General features: G+C 40.4%; 1 protein-coding gene across 2 annotated transcripts in view; it reads left to right on the top strand.

The window, feature by feature from the left end:
* The first annotated feature begins 9,141 nt into the window (after positions 1 to 9,141).
* Positions 9,142 to 18,969, top strand: part of KIF14 (kinesin family member 14) — a 73,268-nt gene continuing 63,440 nt past the window's right edge. The window contains exons 1-4 of one of the 2 annotated variants that reach the window (XM_032288657.1): positions 9,142 to 9,441; positions 10,653 to 11,884; positions 14,334 to 14,588; positions 15,441 to 15,528. In XM_032288657.1, coding sequence (XP_032144548.1) covers positions 10,764 to 11,884; positions 14,334 to 14,588; positions 15,441 to 15,528 — 1,464 coding nt within the window. In that variant the 5' untranslated portion in view covers positions 9,142 to 9,441; positions 10,653 to 10,763. The other variant, XM_032288656.1, reaches the window with a different exon arrangement.

The following is an 18,969-nucleotide window of genomic DNA, read 5'->3' as shown; positions in this document are numbered from 1 at the left end:
TTTAAAGAAATACAGCTGGGAGAAATACAGGACACAGAGAATGGGCTCGTTCTTTAGCATAACGTCACGTGAATCAAGTGAAGCCCATCAAGTCCGCATAACCTACACCACGGCTTTCGAAAACACTGTTTATCACAGAAGACAGAAAAATGTCATCATTTATTCATCTTTGTATGCTAGAGGAAACAGAAAATGTTAGTCCAAATAGAACACTGAACTCTCTGTTGTACTCTAGACTGTTGTATCTGAAAAAAAAAACAGCAGAACTCTTTCTGATGGTGGATTTTTTTTTCCCCCTGAGTGAATCAGAGAACAGCCTGTGGTCTAAACCAAAAAAAAAAAAAAAAAAAGGCTTATGTAAACGGGTAAAGACATGTGGATGGGTGTGGAATTATTCATGAAGCTACAAGACAGAAGAAAAACTCCCCTTTCTCCCCTCTAGGAAGACTGACATGATGTATAATTCTTGAGATCCAGGTGGCTTCTTACTTGACAGTTGCCCTTTTATATCCACGAACATGAGAAGCAACTACTTGACACAATCTTTTTTATGCTGTTTTTAAATTAGAAAATTGTTTTATGTGAATACACAAACTAAAAAGTGATTCTAGAAACAACTAAACATGTGTCATTCTAGGCAATTCTAGGCAGCCTAGACACTGCTAGTATTGACACGTACCACTGAAAAGAAATGAGATTATGAACTATTTTGGGGTTAGTACAGACAGCTGAGTGATTTGTACACACTCAACATTCTTACCGAGATCATCTAATACCTCTTTGTAAATTTGTTGAAAGGTAAATGACTTGAAGCTTTTTATTCTCCAATTTAGGAAAACATCTATAATTCTACTTGGAGGAATCAGCAACATTTTCAACAGGATGTCAGAATGACCTTGGGCTATGTTGGCAAGGCACAATGGGAAAAAGACAACTGATTGAACGTCAAACTAGGCCTTAAAAAAATTGTTCTTCCTAAGCGAACCTTTATGTAAGACCCAGAACTTCCTCTATGTAAAAATAGGATACCCACTAGGCTCTGGGGCTGACAATGGTTTTTAAATCTTGCTAATCTTTCCTGGAATGAAACCAGCATGACTCAAAGAGAAAAAGTCTATAATATTTTCTAATCCCTGAGTTCTTTTCTTTATATATTAAAAAGGATTACTAGGCCGAGTGCGGTGGCTCACACCTGTAATCCCAGCACTGTGAGGCTGAGGCGAGCGGATCACCTGAGGTCGGGAGTTCGAGACCAGCTCGACTAACACGGAGAAACCCCATCCCTACTAAAAATACAAAATTAGCTGGGTGTGGTAGCGCATGCCTGTAATCCCAGTACTTGGGAGGCCGAGGCAGGACAATCACTTGAACCTGGGAGGTGAAGGTTGCAGTGAGCTGAGATTGCACCACTGTACTCCAGCCTGGGCAAACAAGACTCCATCTAAAAAAAAAAAAAAAGATTACTAGCCTAACATAATTGTTCTTTTAAAATTACTGGCAGTATTGCTAAATGTACTTAGATTGTTTCACCAGGCGACCACAACTGAATTCATAAAGATTCATCAACCAGACCTGATTTTAAAAAGTGTAACTATATTATAGCGGATAATTCCAAGACTCTTGGTCTAACATGTATTAGAAATTAGAAGGCCAGCCACAGGGGCTCCCACCAGTAATCCCAACCCTTTGGGAGGCCAAGGTGGGCAGATCGCTTGAGCCCAGGAGTTAGAGACCAGCCTGGGCAACATGGTGAAACACTGTCACCACAAAAAAATGCAAAAACTAACTGAGTGTGGTGGCATGTGCCTGTATCCCAGCTACTTGGGAGGCTGAGGTAGGAGGGTCGCCTGAGCCCAGGGAGGTCGAGGCTGCAGTGAGGCATGGTCACGACACTGCACTCTAACCTGGACGACAGAGTGAGACTCTGTCTCAAAAAAAAAAAATTAGAAGGAAAATGCAAAATATGACAGATTTTAAAATATTGTTAGGTTCATGCAGTTTGTTTAACTCTTGTCCTTATTATAAAGCCATAGAAATTTGAGATCCAGAAAGAATCTTTGTAAAAACAGTTATACAGGGCCGTGGTACAGAGCACAGGCAACGGTGCTCAGTTTCCTGAGTTCTGAACCTAGCTCCTCGACCTGATAGGCGTATAATGTCAGGCAAGTTATTTAACTCCCTGGAAACCCAGTTTCCCTCCTGTGTAAAACAGCAATAATACCTTATAAGGTAACAGAGTTAAATGAGGTTATTTCTCTTGCACAAAGAAAGGACTCAATCCTTGCTGGTATGATGATTTAACTAGGTACTTTTGGTAGCCTATTTCCATATAATAACGAAGAAGAAAATACCAGAGGTATCTGCAGTAAGGAGACTTACCTCTGGTCCCACCGTTAGGTTGTGACAGATCCTCAGCTAGAATCCAAAGTGGTGCTTTTATCACTTTTTCACAACTTTCGCTTTGTCCGTTGCATTTAAAAATTATTAATTTCCTATTGCTCCTTTTCGTTATAGACCCCAAGTGCAACTAGATACAAACACCTACAACTAGATACAAACATCAGGAAAATACATCCCACGTTTTAATAATTTAAAAATTGTGAAATTGGCTAAGTTGTAATAGATTTCATTTTAAGAGATCATTAATTAGCATGAGTTAATCATCGTTCTTTAAATCTTACATAATCTGGAAATCTTCAAATGTGTCAGTTTTACTTCCACTCTTTCCATGTTTTCTTTCTGTTTGTCTCCCTCTGGCGGATTAAAAAAAAATACTTGCTTTTATTAGGATGGTGCAAAAGTAAATGCTGGTTTTGCCATTAATGGCAAAAATGCCAACAGCTGCCCTTTTATAGCCACAAACATGAGAAGCAATTACTTGACATACTTGATATAATCTTTTTTTTTTTCTTTTTTTGAGACGGAGTCTAGCTCAGTTGCCAGGCTGGAGTGCAGTGGCACCATCTCTGCTTACTGCAAACTTTGCCTCTCAGGTTCAAGCCATTCTCCTGCCTCAGCCTCCCGAGTAGCTGGGATTACAGATGTGCACCACCATTTCTGGCTAATTTTTATATTTTTAGTAGAGACAGGGTTTTGCCATGTTGCCCAAGCTGGTCTTGAACTCCTGACCTCAAGTGATCCACCCGCCTTGGCCTCCCAAAGTGCCGGAATTACAGGTGCGGGCCACAACACCTTCCAGTAACTTGGTTCTTCTGCTTCAGCTGTATTCCCATGGTTACAGAAATATTTGGGGCCTTAGTGGCCTCTACCTTCCCTTTGGTTTAATGACAGTTTTTACTTCTCAGTACTTTCCTTTGGACACATTACGTTTCCTTCTGGCTTCTACCATGTCCAACTTTCCCAGACTGACAGCTCTGACATGAATCCAAAGGGTGTCACGCTCCATCTTGCCCTGGTGTACCCTCTCTAAGGGGAACCTGAACATGAAGCAAGATAGAGATGGAGTTATCTTAGGTGACTGAAGATTCAATTGGTTCTGATTAATTCACACTTATGTAGTCTTTATGTTTCATGCAATATATTTGGATGGAACATAAGGAGATTATCATACACGTTATCTATTTTCATATACATTTTCTATTTTAACTATCATAAATATATATAACTGTATATAGTCAAAGTGTATCAACTTAGATTTATATAGAGTAATATGTCTCATTTTATTTGTTTTTATATTTTGAGACAGAGCCTTGCTCTGTCACCCAGGCTGGAGGGTAGGGGTGCAACCAGGCTTACTGTAGCCTCAGCCTCCCTAGCTCAAGTGATCCTTTTACTTCAGCATCCCAGGTAGCTGGGACTATAGGCGTGCACCACCATGCCCAGCTAATTTTTTGAGTTTTTTTTGTAGAGACAGGGTCTTACTATGTTGCCCAGGCTGGTCTTGAACTCCTGGGCTCAATCGATCCTCCTGCCTTGGCCTCCCAAAGTGCTGGGATTAGAGGCATGAACTACCGTGCCTAGCCCCATATGTCACTTTTAAAAGTATGCCACACACATATACACCATGGAATATTATGCAGCCATCAAAAACGATGAGTTATGTCCTTTGTAGGGACATGGATGAACGTGGAAACCATCATTTTCAGCAAACTGACACAAGAACAGAATATCAAACACTGCATGTTCTCAGTCATAGGTGGGTGTTGAACAATGAGAACACATGGATACAGGGATGGGAGCATCACACACTGGGGTCTGTTGGGGGGAAATAGGGGAGGTTACAGTGGGGGGTGGGGAGTTGGGGAGACACAGCATGGGAAGAAATGCCAGATATAGGTGAAGGGGAGGAAGGCAGCAAATCACGCTGCCATGTGTGTACCTATGCAACAATCTTGCATGTTCTTCACATGTACCCTAAAACCTAAAATGCAATAAAAAAATAAATAAATAAAAAATAAAAGTATGCCACATATATTATGAAATTTTATTTTTCTAGCAATCACTACCGTATAGCTGGGATGCTAACCACTGACTCAGAGGAAGTAAGCCTTGAAATGAACTAAGGAACTAAAGAACTAAGCCTTGAATTGAGAAGCTAAACACATTTCCCTCTTCTATTGCCTGCCCTAGGAACCTCGTGCTGGCCATATTCATTTTGTAGATTCCTTTTTCTTGTCTTCTTTCAAAGAGCACAAAGTTCTGAATTTCTAAAAAATTTAATGAAATTGGAGTAAAATGGAGATAAGGACTGCTCTCTTAGAGACAGTGTTTCATTTTTCTCTCCTGGTTTTTAACAGAGTACAGGGAGACCATTAAGAAAGGACTCACTATTTCATCTTGTTGGTTATTTCTAGGGATTCAAGCATAATCCTCATCCTTCATAAAATAAAATGTGTCGTTATCATTATAACGGGGAGCCTATAAAATGCACAATCCCAGTTCCTCAGCACTAGCTTGGATAGGGCTTTCCAGTGCCTTGGAGAGTTACGTGAGGATACAAAATTTAGTAGCTAACATTTATTGAGCATTAATCCTGTGCTGGATTCCATGGTAAGCACTTTGCATACATTATCTAATTTAATCTTCATTACAGCTCTTCAGGGTAGGTAGTATTATCATCCGCAATTTCCAGATGAGGAATTTGAGTCACCCAGAGGTTAAGTGACTTTCTCTGCTGTCAGCTGCCAACAGGATTTGCAGAGAGAAGCGGCATCTCTGTGTAATAAACAACAGATCAAAATCTCGTGTAACCTGGAGGTGGCTCACAGGTGACCCTTGATTCTGTGGAGTATTAATCCTGGGTTTAGAATTAAATTGGAAGCATCTAAGAGAAAAAGAATAAGAGGAGGGAAGTGGCCGGGCGCGGTGGCTCACACCTATAATTCTAGCACTTTGGGAGGCCAAGGCGGGCAGATCACCTGAGGTCAGGAGTTTGAGACCAGCCTGGCCAACATGGCAAAACACTGTCTCTACTAAAGATATAAAAATTAGCCGGATGCGGTGGCAGGTACCTGTAATCCCAGCTACTCGGGAGCCTGAGGCAGGGGAATCACTTGAGCCCAGGAGATGGAGGTTGCTGTGAGCCGAGATTACATCACTGCACTCCAGCCTGGGTGACAGAGCAAGACACCATCTCCAAAAAAAAAAAAAAAAAAAAAAAAAATAGAAGAGGGAAACGTGTTTAGTGTTAGATGATGGTCCTGATGGTCCTAGGAAGGCTCCATGTCAGGCAATGGAAGGCAACGGCAAAATAGACAAGGTCCTGCATCCTGGGTGGGGCATATTATGGTTTAGTCTATAGGCCATCATTGTCTGGCCCTATTTATATTTAATTCGTAATTCTAACTTTAATGGACATTTCATAGTTGTAACAATTTATTAGGTTTTCCTCATTTTTATGCATTGAAAGCATTCTCTCGTGGTTGTGTAGTTCAATTTTTGTTGCCAATTTGGGACCAATATGGATAGATGATATTCCTACACACTTTTTGGTTTCTATTAAAGTATTTTCTTAGAATAAATTTCTGGCCGGGTGCGGTGGCTCACACCTATAATCCCAGAACTTGGGAGGCCAAGGTGGGCAGATCATGAGGTCAGGAGTTCGAGACCAGCCTGACCAACATGGTGAAACCCCGTTTTGTATTTTATGTAAAAATACAAAAATTAGCTGCGCGTGGTGGCACGTGCCTGTAATCCCAGCTATTCAGGAGGCTGAGGCATGAGAATCAGTTGAACCTGGGAGGTGCAGCTTGCAGTGAGCTGAGATCATGTCCCTGCACTCCAGCCTGGGCAACAGAGTGACATCCTGTCTCAAAGAAAATAAAAAAAAAAAGAATAAATTTCTGTAGTACATTTACTAGGTTAAAAGATATGAATTTCTTTATGGTTCTTCCAATATATTCACATTGCTTTCTTTTTTTCTTTCCTTCTCTTTTTGAGACAAAGGGGTTGTTATTTACTCAGCAAGTATTTATCCAGCATCTACTATATATCAGGACTTATACTAAGCACTAGGGATGCATTGTAAACAGACATGGTCCCTGTCCTCGAAGAAGCATACCAATTTATGTCACTAGAAATGTATACTTTAGGCTGGATTCCGTGGCTTATGCCTGTAATCTCAGCACTTTGGAAGGCCAAAGCAGGTAGGTCCTTTGAGCCCAGGAGTTCTAGACCAGGCTGAGCAATGTGGCAAAAACCCTGTCTCTACAAAAAATAATTTAAAAAAATTAGTGGGGGGTGGTGGTGTGTGCCTATAATCCCAGCTACTTGGGAGGCTGAGATGGGAGGACTGCTTGAGGCCAGGCTATTGAGGCTGCAGTGGCCTGAGATGACAACACTGCACTCCAGCCTGAGTGACAGAGTGAGATTCTATCTCAAAAAGGAAAAAAAGAAAAAAGAAAAAAGAAAAGAAACGTATACTTTTAAATTTTGGTGCAAATCACCAGCACCAAAATTATAATTTTTAAAAACTTGTACCTATTTTTTTTTTAAGTTGCACTTAATGGTTAAGTGTTTGCATTCTATTTTTATATAAATTATTTTTGTAGGTATGTGAATTTTTTTTTTTTTTTTTTTGAGATGGAGTCTCCCTCTGTTGCCCAGGTTGGAGTGCAGTGACATAAACTTGGCTCACTACAAGCTCTGCCTCCTGGGTTCAAGTGATTCTCCTGCCTCAGTTTCCTGAGTAGCTGGGATTACAGGTGTGTGCCACCATGCCGGGCTAATTTTTGTATTTTTAGTAGAGACAGGGTTTCGCCATGTTGGCCGGGCTGGTCTCCAACTCCTGACCTCAGGTGATTCACCTGCCGTGGCCTCCCAAAGTGCTGGGATTACAGGCGTGAGCCACCGCATCCAGCCATGAATTCTTTTTTGTGTGAAATACCTTTGCCAATTTTTATAATCCATTTATTTTTTTGGTTCTACTAATGAGCCTATTTTCCTTTTAAAATGGAAAAAGGTTTTTATATTTTCTGTAATGCTTAATGTATATTTCCAGTTACCTTTTATTTTGAATTATACATGTTTACAATTTTTATGTATTTGAGTTTGTCTGCCTTTTCTTTGATATATCCTGCTTTGTTTCTAAATTGAATTATCATTTTCCCATAGATCTGTTATTTATTTATTTGAGACAGAGTTTCGCTCTCCTCCCCCAGGCTGGAGTGCAATGGTGCAATCTCGGCTCACTGCAACCTCTGCCTCCCAGGTTCACGCGAGTCTCCTGTCTCAGCCTCGCAAGTAGCTGGGATTACAGGGGCGCGCCACCATACCCGGCTAATTTTTGTATTTTTAGTAGAGACAGGCTTTCTCCAGGTTGGCCAGGCTGGTTTCAAAATCCTGACTGCAAGTGATCCACCCGCCGTGGCCTCCCAAAGTGATAGGATTACAGGCGTGAGCCACCGCACCTGGCCCTGATAAATATTATATTACATTTTCTGATAGCTTCCCTACACCTTAATTTTAATTGAATTTTAGAATGATTTTTAGAGTAAGTTTCAGAATGACTGCTTTATCATTTGTTTGTCTATATAATTGGAGCTACTTATGGTCTCTATCTCAAGGAATACTTCTCCAATGTCTCTGTAGTTTTTGCCTGTTTAAAAAACATTATTGCTTTACAATATCTATCTAGTCTTTCTCATTTATCTGGTTATTTTTCAGTATGTATTTGTAATTGTGTTTCGGATTTCAAAATCTGGCCAGCACGAGGTTCCTAGGGCAGGCAATAGAAGAGGGAAGTGTGTTTAGTTTCTCAATTCATTTCAAGGCTGCAATCCCCGAACTTTGGGAGGCTGAAGCGGGCAAATCACGAGGTCAAGAGATCGAGACCATCCTGGTCAACATGGTGAAATTCCGTCTCTACTAAAAATACAAAAATTAGCCGGGCGTGGTGGCGCGCGCGTGTAATCCCAGCTACTCGGGAGGCTGAGGCAGGAGAATCGGGTGAATCCGGGGGGCGGAGGTTCCAGTGAGCCGAGATCGCGCCACTGCACGCCAGCCTGGGCGACAGAGTGAGACTGTGTCTCAACAAAACAAGCAAAACAACAAAAACTTTTGGGAACTTTTACTGAAACAGAGTAAAATGGTACGGCAATAACTTTGAAGTCCTAGTTATGCCACCGCTAGTTGTCTGATCTTTCACATGTTTAGACCTCAGTTCCTCCTCTGTAAACTAGGGATAACATTAATACCTATCTCAAAAGATTTTCAGGACTGAGGGTTTAAAATGCACGTAAGGCATTTAGCCTATTCCCTACTTGAACGCCTTGCGTAGGAAACACTAGAAAAGGCAATTATTATGATTAACTTGGGGGCAAATGTCCATTTACAATGTGAAGTCTTCGATGCAATGGCTTCTTTCAGACTGAAGACAGACAAGAGCGTCGCTGTAACACCCGCTTCCACGAGGTGCCCACGGCGCCCGCGACCGCCGCGCCTTCCTCTGTTCGGATTTAAAGGGGCCCAAGCTCCACGCTTCAGCGGAACCCGAGGAGGGGCGGGAGCGTCGCCCGGGAGATGACGATGGGGTGAGTGCAGCGTTCCCAGTCGGCTACCACAGCCACACCACCAGCGCTTCCGGGGGGCGGGAGGAAGCGAAGGCGCGGCGGCCGACGCGATGCCCAGCAGCCAATCAGAAGGCAGGGCGCCCATTCAAATTGCGGCCTTCCTGGGAGCAGGCGGTGGAGGGGGTGAGTGGCGTGGGGACTGTCACAAGGGGGCCGCAAGTTGCCGGACCCTCCGGAGGGGCGAAATATCGGCACTGAGGGGGCGTGCGGACGCTTTCCCTATGGGCGACCGCTGCGCTGCGGGCGGGTGTTCTTAGCTCCGGTCCCCCATTCGAGTCCTCAGAATTCCAGGTCGGCGGCGAGGGGGTCCGGGAAGGAAGGGCGCAGGGCAGCGTCTCTGCTGGGACCCGGAAGCTGGGCTTCGGCCCGCGGGCTTCACCCCGAGTCTCCCCGAGTCGGTCAGCATTAAGAGGTAATTCTTAGTCCGAGCCCCTGGTAATGACTAGCAGGGAAAGAACGGAATCACCGGATATTTTGGTTTGGATTGTGTTATTTTCGTTGTATTTCTTCCAGTCCTCTTTAAAATATGATGAGGAAGCTCCTCAAACAGAAAGCGTATTGATTTGTGCGAATCGCAAATCGTTTTTAGTTGCAAGATAATTTTCAGAATCCTTTTGCCCTTAAATTCATTTCATAACAGGAAGATTCTATATTTTGAGTTGAAACGTTGATGGGAGATGTTTATAACCTGACGAAGTTTTTTTTTTTTTCGTAATGATTGACTGTTACTTACGTAAACATTTAAAAGACTCACTTAAAAATTACCTTCCATTAATTTGTTCTTCGATAGCAATAATCTCTGCAATAATTTGAACCAGTGTCATTTTACAGGTTAGAACCCTGCGTGCAAATTTAAAGTCTTGTTTACATCCTTGTAAGGAGTTGGATGCAAAGTTAACCAGAAACCAGGTCTCTTAGCTGTCAAGGCTGTTCCCTGTCTTTAAAACGTTAATGCCTGATAGATATTGTTGGTGTATATTTACATACATCCCTGTCTAATTTGTTGTCTTATTGCTAAAGGGCAGGTTGTCTATTTATCTAATCTTGGGTGTTTTTTTTCTCAACACAATGAGTCAACTTACTGCCTGTAATACTTGGGAATAATCTGCCTCGTGACACCAATCAATTTAATTTTCTCTGTAGGCATTCCTGTATTCAACACCCATGTAGCAGGTATTTGTGAAAACATTTTGCTTCACTCTCTGATTTAGGTGCTAGGGTTTCCTTTAGTCCTTCCCACTCCCCAAGCTGGGAGTACTTGGAAATCTAGGCTGACATGCACTTTTTACATCTCCTAAGTCACTTGACACATTTGGCTTGATACATGGCTTATCTGTATATTTTTTCTAGACTAAGGAAATGAGAATTGTATTCTTGTCTTTGAAGTCTACAGTATCTATCAGAAGGCCTGGCACATAATGGAAACTTTGTCAATCTTTGTTGAATTATCATAAATTCTTTGTGAGACTTGTCTGAAGTTGCTTGGAAGCAGTATCTAAGCTGCAGATTGTGATCTTTTGTAATGCACGCCTCTGGGAATCTGCTTACATAATGGAATATTCTCTCTATATTTTTAAAGCTTGTTTGTAGTCCATGTAATCTAAATCTTTTTTTTTTTTTCAGTTTAGCAGATATTTTCAGAAATGACTACTTAAGAAATGGCTGGAAACCAAATTAATGTCCAAAGAAGAGCTTAGGGACTTATTAACATTCTTTTAAAAAATATCTGCCAACATGTCATTACACACTACTTATAAGAGAAATGACAGCGGCGATATTCTTGATATTCCTTCTTCCCAAAATAGTTCATCACTCAATAACCTCACCCACAGTAGCCGACTTAAGCTGCATTTGAAGTCAGATATGTCAGAATGTGAAAATGATGATCCATTATTGAGATCTGCAGGTAAAGTCAGAGACATAAATAGCACTTACATTATTTCTGCCAGTAAAAAAACAGGAGACATGCCCCTTACCCTTAACCCTGTAGGTAGATTGTCACTTCGGAGAAGAACTACAAGGAACAAAGAATCATCTTTGCTTGCTAGTGAGTTGGAAGACACAACTGAAAAAACAGCAGAAACATGTCTTACATTACAACGTCGTGCTAAAACAGAGTCTGCAGAAAAGTGGAAAACAGCTGAAACAAATTCTGTCAAAAAGTGGCAAATGACACCGAATGTGGGAAGCAAAATAGAAAGTAATTGTGTTTCTAAGGAAAATAGAACAAATGTAAAGATTGTAAATAATGCTAAAAACTCTTTTGTGGCTTCTTCTGTACCTTTAGATGAAGATTCAAAAGTCATTGAAATAATGGCTAATAAGAAATACAAAGGAACATTTTCTGCCCCCAGTAGGGCAAAAGAAAATGTTGTGCTTAAGTACTCGAGTAATAGAACACCCATTGCTTCCTTGAGTCAGACTGAAGTTGTTAGATCAGGACACTTGGCAACGAAACCTACTCAGAGCAAGCTGGATATCAAAGTGTCGGAAACAGGAAACTTGTATCATAGAAGTATTGGGAAGGAAACTGCAAAAACTTCAACTAAATTTGGGAGCTTAGAAAAGAGAACACCTACCAAATGTATAACAGAACACAAATTGACACCAAAGTGCAGCACACCTCAGCTTAAGAGCCCAGCTCCATCAATACTGAAGAATAGAATGTCTAACCTTCAAGTTAAACAAAGACCAAAAAGTTCCCTTCTTGCAAATAAACAGGAAAGGTCAGCAGAAAATACAATCCTTCCTGAAGAAGAAAATGCATATCAGAACACCTCTGCAGACAAAGACCCCTTAAAAGTAGAGAATAGTCAAGTGACAGTGGCAGTACGCGTAAGGCCTTTCACCAAGAGGTATGTGACACCTTTTAAAAATCTAAAGCCAAGCAGTGACATGTAATGTACCTTTAATTCCACTCTGCCTTTGGAAGGTCAGTGTTTTCATGCATCTTCAAACTTGTTAGTAATATTTTTATATAGAAAGAACTTTTAGGTCTAGTTGTCATGTGTTGATAATTTTTGATGACTGACTATAAAATTAAAACATTGAAATCACCATATTTTGTATATTGAAGTTTCTCTAGATATATTGCTTTTAAAAAGTCTAAATGAGTCACTTAGGTCTCTGCTGGAATGTTATACCTATCCCTATAAAGAGCCACAACAGGCCAGCTGTGGTGGCTAATGCCTGTAATCCTAGTGCTTTGGGAGGCCGAGGCAGGTGGATCACTTGAAGCCAGGAGTTTGAGACCAGCCTGGCCAACACGATCATACCCTGTCTCTACTAAAAATACAAAAATTAACCAGGTGTGGTGGTGCCCACCTATAATCCCAGCTACTTGGGAGGCTGAGGCAGGAGAATTGCTTGAACCTGAGAGGTGGAGAGCTGAAATCAGCCACTGCACTCCAGCCTGGGTGACAGAGTGAGACTGTGTCTCAAAAAAAAAAAAAAAGAAGAGCTGTAACAAATTACTCATTCCCTAAAGAGGTCCTTTCAAAACCCTTTCCAAAGTGGTGATTATCATCATCATTGTTTCTGATTACTATATAGTAGTTATAAATGCAGCGATTCATTAGATTTGATTTTGATGGCAAAAAGTCTCTCTCTGAAAGTGATTATGAGTGGGCCAGACACAGATTGAGGATAAGGCCGGAAAAGATGGACATGACAAAATGTGAATGTGACAAAATGTAATTGTTTTAAAATATTTTAATGTAATTAAAAAATATTTTAAGAGACAATAAAAAACTTCACAGGGTTAGTACTATGTATCTAAGCAAGTTAGAAGAGGATATGGTGACCGTTGCATGGGGGAAGGAACCTCCAGTTTGAACCTAAGGGGTCAGCAGTTAAAGGCAAGTTATATAGTACTGTGCAAATGGGTTAATATTAAGAGGAGAGAACTGAGGGTGAGTTGGTTTGAGAGAATTAGGATGCCTAATAAAGCCTCAAGAACCATGATAGGAAGAGAAGCAATAGAAGGAGCTGGTAGGGACAAAATGCAAGATGGATGACTATACTGCACTTAGTAAGTGTTGAAAGTAAATGCTCTGTGCCACAGAGAAAAATAACACTGAGACAAAAGAGCTTTCAGCAATGTGGTTTTTACTTCCTTGACTGCAGGAAAGGTACTCTCGCTAGCCATCTTGCCACAAGGGTACAACGAATAAAGGAAAACAAACAAATTTATCCCTTATGCATTTGGGGGTTGTCCTTACTGCTGTGTCTGATATTTGTTGGCTACAGTCAGACCTCATAATCTAAACTAAAACCCGACTGGCTAACAACTTACAACTTTTCTAAACAGGTAAAAGAGCTGGGACATGCCTGTGAGCATGTCCAGCACAGATGTCTTGGTTAAAGTATAAGGACATAGAATATACTATGTTCCTGTAAGCATGGCATGTTTAACAGCTATGTAGGATAGGGCTTAACAAAGTTGTTAGCCCACTTCTTCTTTAACAAGAAAGGAAACTAAAGAGGAACTTTTTTACTTCCCACAGTAAGGGACCAAGTGCCTGATTCCAAACTCATCAGATAATCCTTGAAAGCAGGGACAGAGTAGAGTACTCATCAGATTGATGAGGCAGCTGTTTTTTCCAGAATAAATTCTGATTTAAAGCAGAGTCTCAGAGTCTGGAATGGAGGGGTGAGGGAGTGTATGTCTGGAGATAGACAAGGAGTAATGATGTTTTTCCGTGCACCTAGAGTAAGTGAAAGATTTCCACCTACTTCTCAAAGGGAAGAGGTGTGTACATGAAGATTCATGATTTTAAGGGAGACAATCTAGAGGAAGTAAGAGAGATCTTTAGTAGCCAAGAGAGACACGATTCAAACTTCTAGTCAACTGAGTTTGTTGAAATTATATTTGTATTTTATGCCAGCTTTATTTAGATTGACATCTCCCAAATTTGTGTAATAAAGATGTTTCTAGATTTGAACTGAAGAGCATAGATAGATTCTAGTAGGTGGGATGGGAAAAGCTATAGTTCAAGAGAAAAGAAAAAGAGGAAAAAATCTTATAAAAGTAGTAGTAAAAAAGTAGGAACTTTTTTACTTCCCACTGTAAGGAGGAAGTAATCTGGGATTTTCCCTTTGATTGGTGGCACTGGAGCCACAAGAAATATGTTTTGGAAACCCACTAGAATTAGGTTTGCTTGTCTGCATTTTCCACATAAAAGTAAAGAATTATCCTGCCTTGGAAGATTGTTTAAATAGTTTTGAGGTCCTTATTATATTCTGTGGGAATAAAACCCATGATAATTATAGTAACTTGATTTTTTTCTTTGTGCTTCTTTCAAGAGAGAAGATTGAAAAAGCATCCCAGGTAGTCTTCATGAATGGGAAAGAGCTAACTGTGGAACATCCTGACATGAAACAAGTTTACAATTTTATTTATGATGTTTCATTTTGGTCTTTTGATGAATGTCACCCTCACTACGCTAGCCAGACAACTGTCTATGAGAAGCTAGCAGCACCACTCCTAGAAAGAGCCTTTGAAGGCTTCAATACCTGTCTTTTTGCTTATGGTCAGACTGGCTCTGGAAAATCCTATACGTAAGTTGTATTGGAAATGCAGTTATCCAGAAGTGTTTAAATATACTTTTGTGAGAAGCAGCATGGGGGTGATAGAAAGAATGTAGTTTTGAAACTACACAGATATTGGCCCAAATCTCATTTATTTTATATACCAGTTCTGCAACCTTGGGCAATTTACTTAACCTCTGGGCTTCAGTTTACACATTTACCTTGATACAATTCATCTTGTAATTATCACTGGCCCCATTTTACTATACTTTATATGTTTTATGTAAACTGAGGCCCAGAGAGGTTATCTTAAAGTATTTTTGTGAGAATTAGAAGTAAGGCATCTAAGCTAGATGTGGTAGCATACACCTATAGTCTCAGCTACTTGGGAAACTGAGGTAGGAGGACTGCTTAAGTGCAGGAGTCCGAGTCCAGCCTGGGCAACTTAGTCCCCATCTCTTTAAAAAAAAAAAAAAAAAAAAAAAAAAAGGCGGGTGGGGGTGGGCATGTGATAAATGGTAGCTATGATAATGTCCTAGAAGGAAATACTCAGCATTTTAACAATACTAACATTTGAGTTCTTACTATATTCCAGGCACTGTGCTAAAGACTTTGCTTATATTCTCCAGCAACAGTTCTCGGAATTGGATAGTTTTATTATTCCCATTTTACAGTAGAGGAAATTGAAGTTTAGTGAGGTTAGGTTAAGTATCTTGGAGTCAAGATTTGGACTCAGGCAGATTTGGTTCCTGTGTCCAGATTCTTAATTATGAGATTCACCTAACTTACTTCCTACTCCCTTCCCAGCCTATTTCCCCAAAAAGAATTTAAAAAAAAAACTAATTAGTTTCATTTTCCCCTTATTCATAATGTATTTTCCAGGATGATGGGATTTAGCGAAGAACCAGGAATAATTCCAAGATTTTGTGAAGATCTTTTTTCTCAAGTAGCCAAAAAACAAACCCAAGAGGTATGTTCTTATAATATCTGCAAGCTTCTCATCAGAGTAGAAAATAGTCAAACCAAGTTCAAATCAGTCACGGCCACTAAGGAAATACTTAATGGAAGATAGTTCTGATTTATAGATCACTCTTCTTGGAACAGTGGTATGGAGAGGGAGGGTGGAAATTCTAAATTCAGAATCAATTCCACCTGGTGGGCAGTGAGAGTGAAGTTGTCTCTTCTGTCTTCTCTACATTGTTTTTGTTTTACTTCTTTTGTGTATATGTAGAGGCTCACACATGTGGTAGTTACATGCTATTATACATGTCTTTGTAGTCAGATAGGTGCACAGACTTAACTAAGTAAGCAGGCATAAACTTTTGGACAACGTGAATCAGAAAGAGTAGTGAAATTGGGACTTAAACCCAGAGTTGACTTCCAAAGCCATGCTCTTTCCACTGTACTACATCTGAATAGTGTACTGGCTTCGTATTTCACTTGTTCATTTACACATTGAGCAAGCTTTTACTGAGCATTCTGCTGTTGCCAGGCAGCCTGTTAGATCATTTTTTTTTTTTTTTCTCAAATTTACTTGGTCATAAGAATCACCAGGAATTCTTGGCAGGGACATATATGTGTATATGTGTATGCACGCTTGCTAAAAATCTCTTCTGGAGATTCTGAGTCAGTTGGTCTGCTGTAGAGCTTGGGATTTTATAATTTTCCTGCTTTTCCTCCAGTATTTTTTATGATAAGGGAAATTGGGAAAATTGTGCTAGATTAGGGGTGTGGAGTTAAAAGACCCAGTCCCTGTATTCAAAGGAGTGTAGTGGAAAAATAAGCCAGTTAACAGCCAAGTACAATCAATTAAATGCTAAACAAACTAAAGTAGATGCTATAATAGAATACGTAACTAAGAACACAGTAGATTGGAGGGAGACAGATTCAGATTCTCTCAGAGGAAGGAGCAACTGACTGTATTTTTGAAGGATACATAGCATTATTAGCTTGGTGAAGAAGGGGAGAAAGACATTCCAGAAGAGGGAGCAGCATATACCAACATTTGAAAGCAAAAAAGTAGGGAACCTTTGGGAATCTATAAATCATTTCCTTTGTTTTGAGGATGAAATTTGAGGGTGGAGAGTGATAAGAGGAGAAACTAGAAACTAGAGGCTGGGAGCGGTGGCTCACGCCTGTAATCCTAGCACTTTGGGGGGCCGAAGCAGGCAGAACACCTGAGGTCAGAAGTTTGAAACCAGCCTGGAAAACATGGTGAAACCCTGTCTCTACTAAAAATACAAAAATTAGCCCGGTGTGGTGGCGGATGCCTGTAATCCTAGCTACTTGGGAGGCTGAGGCAGGAGAATTGCTTGAACCCAGGAGGTGGAGGTTGCAATGAGCCAAGATCTTGCCACTGTACTCCAGCGTGGGTGACAGACTGAGACTCCGTCTCAAAAAAAATAAAAAAGTAGAAATGTGACCTTGAACAGTTTACTTATGTCTGTTTCAGAACAGAAAATAGAGATGATATGGACAATATCTTTATCGTTGATTTGTGGTGAGGATTAAATGAGTTGATCTATACAAAAGATTTTGAAGTGTGCCCGACACATAGTGAGCCCAATAAATGTGTTTATATCAACTTTGGAATTAAATTAATACTACTCAGGTAGAAGATAATAGTATGTGGATGGGGATAATAGAAGGTGGTATAGCAAGCCTCATGGCAGGAGCCTTAGAGGAGAAGAAAAAAGTAGGTCCTCTCCAATGTGGCCCCAACTACCTTCTCCAATTTGTTTCCCACACTACATTTTCATTTCTAAGTCCTCCTGGAGCCTCTATAACATAAAATACTATTTTACATAAAATAAGCATTATTGCATGTTTATTGAATTCTGACAGCCCCCATACCTATTCATAGCATTTGTGACATGATAATTACATGGTGTTCACATATATCTGACCTCTTTTTCTGGAAGTGTTTTGTTTCTCTCTCATTTCACCAACTGTATTCTGCCTTGTATTACTCATGTACTATATCGCATCTCCAATTAGATTCTGAGTTCTTTCAGGATAAAAACTATGTCCAGTTTCTCTCATGTTTTCCCACAGCTCCTAGAAGAGTGCTTTGTACCTAGAAGGGCACAATAAATACTTGGCGAATTGAACTAAATCTCTTTGACACTCCCTTGAAGCTTCCAACTCTGTTAGATGCTTGCTAACTCACTTCTGCGTCAGTGGATGAAATTTATTTCTCTAATAAGGAAACTATGCCCTAACTGTCAGAAGAGCTGTTTGGAAGCAGAATTTCCCCTTTTTGGCCTCTACGCTGTATCTTTCTAAGTCAAAAGGAGGAGAATTTCAGCCCCACTTAGTCTAATGATTGTTTTCTGCCCCAATCAGGAAGAATTGTTGATTTAAGGTTTTATCTTACTAGATCAAATGTCAACCTACAGGGTGTCTTTCCTGTTCTCAGCACTTGTGACAAACAGATGCTGCTGTCCTTACCCAAGAATGCCCTTCCCCCTCTTTCTGGTTCAATCCACAGTGTCTCTCTTGCCTCACATTCTGTTTACTCCTTCCCTGTTCTCTCTGGCCATCCTAAATATTCCCCTTTCTGATTAGTCATTTTATTTATAGTCATCTCTTTTTTTTTTTTTTTTTTTTTTGAGACAGTGTTTCACTCTTGTCGCCCAGGCTGGAGTGCAATGGTGTGATCTTGGCTCACTGCAACCTCTACCTCCTGGGTTCAAGTGATTCTCCTGCCTCAGCCTCCCAAGTAGCTGGGATTACAGGCATGTGCCACCACACCCAGCTAATTTTGTATTTTTAATAGAGACAGGGTTTCACCATGTTGGTCAAGCTGGTCTTGAACTCCTGACCTCAGGTGATCCACCCGCCTCGGCCTCCCAAAGTGCTGGCATTATAGGCACGAGCCATTGCGCCTGGCCATAGTCATCTCACTTTGATTCTTAATTTTCTATGGCTCTGTTTTATCTATTGGAAGGTATGTTATATGCCTCTGAGGTGTTAGCCTCATGGGCAAGAACCTTGTCTAAGACTTCTTTATGTCCTCCTGACAATAACCTAAAGCCATACACATAGTAGGTAGGTACTTAAGAAATGCGTATTGGATTGAATTGAACCTTATGTAGAAAGTAAGAAGAAATGCAAGGACTTTTGTTATTGTTCATACTAAATTTTTTAAAATTGAGATAAAATTCACATAACATCAAATTAACCACTTTAAAGTATACAATTCAGTGGCATGTAGTAAATTTATAATGTTGTACAACTGTTACCTCTATCTAGTTCCAAAAAAATTTCATTGCTCTCAAAGGGACCCTGTACCCATTAAGCAGTCACAATCCATTCCCCCTTCTCCCCAATCCCTGGCAACTACTAATTTGTTTTTGTTCTATGGATTTACCTGTTCTGGAAATTTTATATAAATGGAATCATGCAACAT

This window comes from Sapajus apella, unplaced genomic scaffold, assembly GCF_009761245.1.
Source record: "Sapajus apella isolate SASKATOON/1434 unplaced genomic scaffold, GSC_monkey_1.0 scaffold22, whole genome shotgun sequence".
NCBI lineage: Eukaryota > Metazoa > Chordata > Mammalia > Primates > Cebidae > Sapajus > Sapajus apella.
Note: the sequence above shows the minus strand (reverse complement) of the source record. Positions and strands in the feature narration are given on the sequence as shown.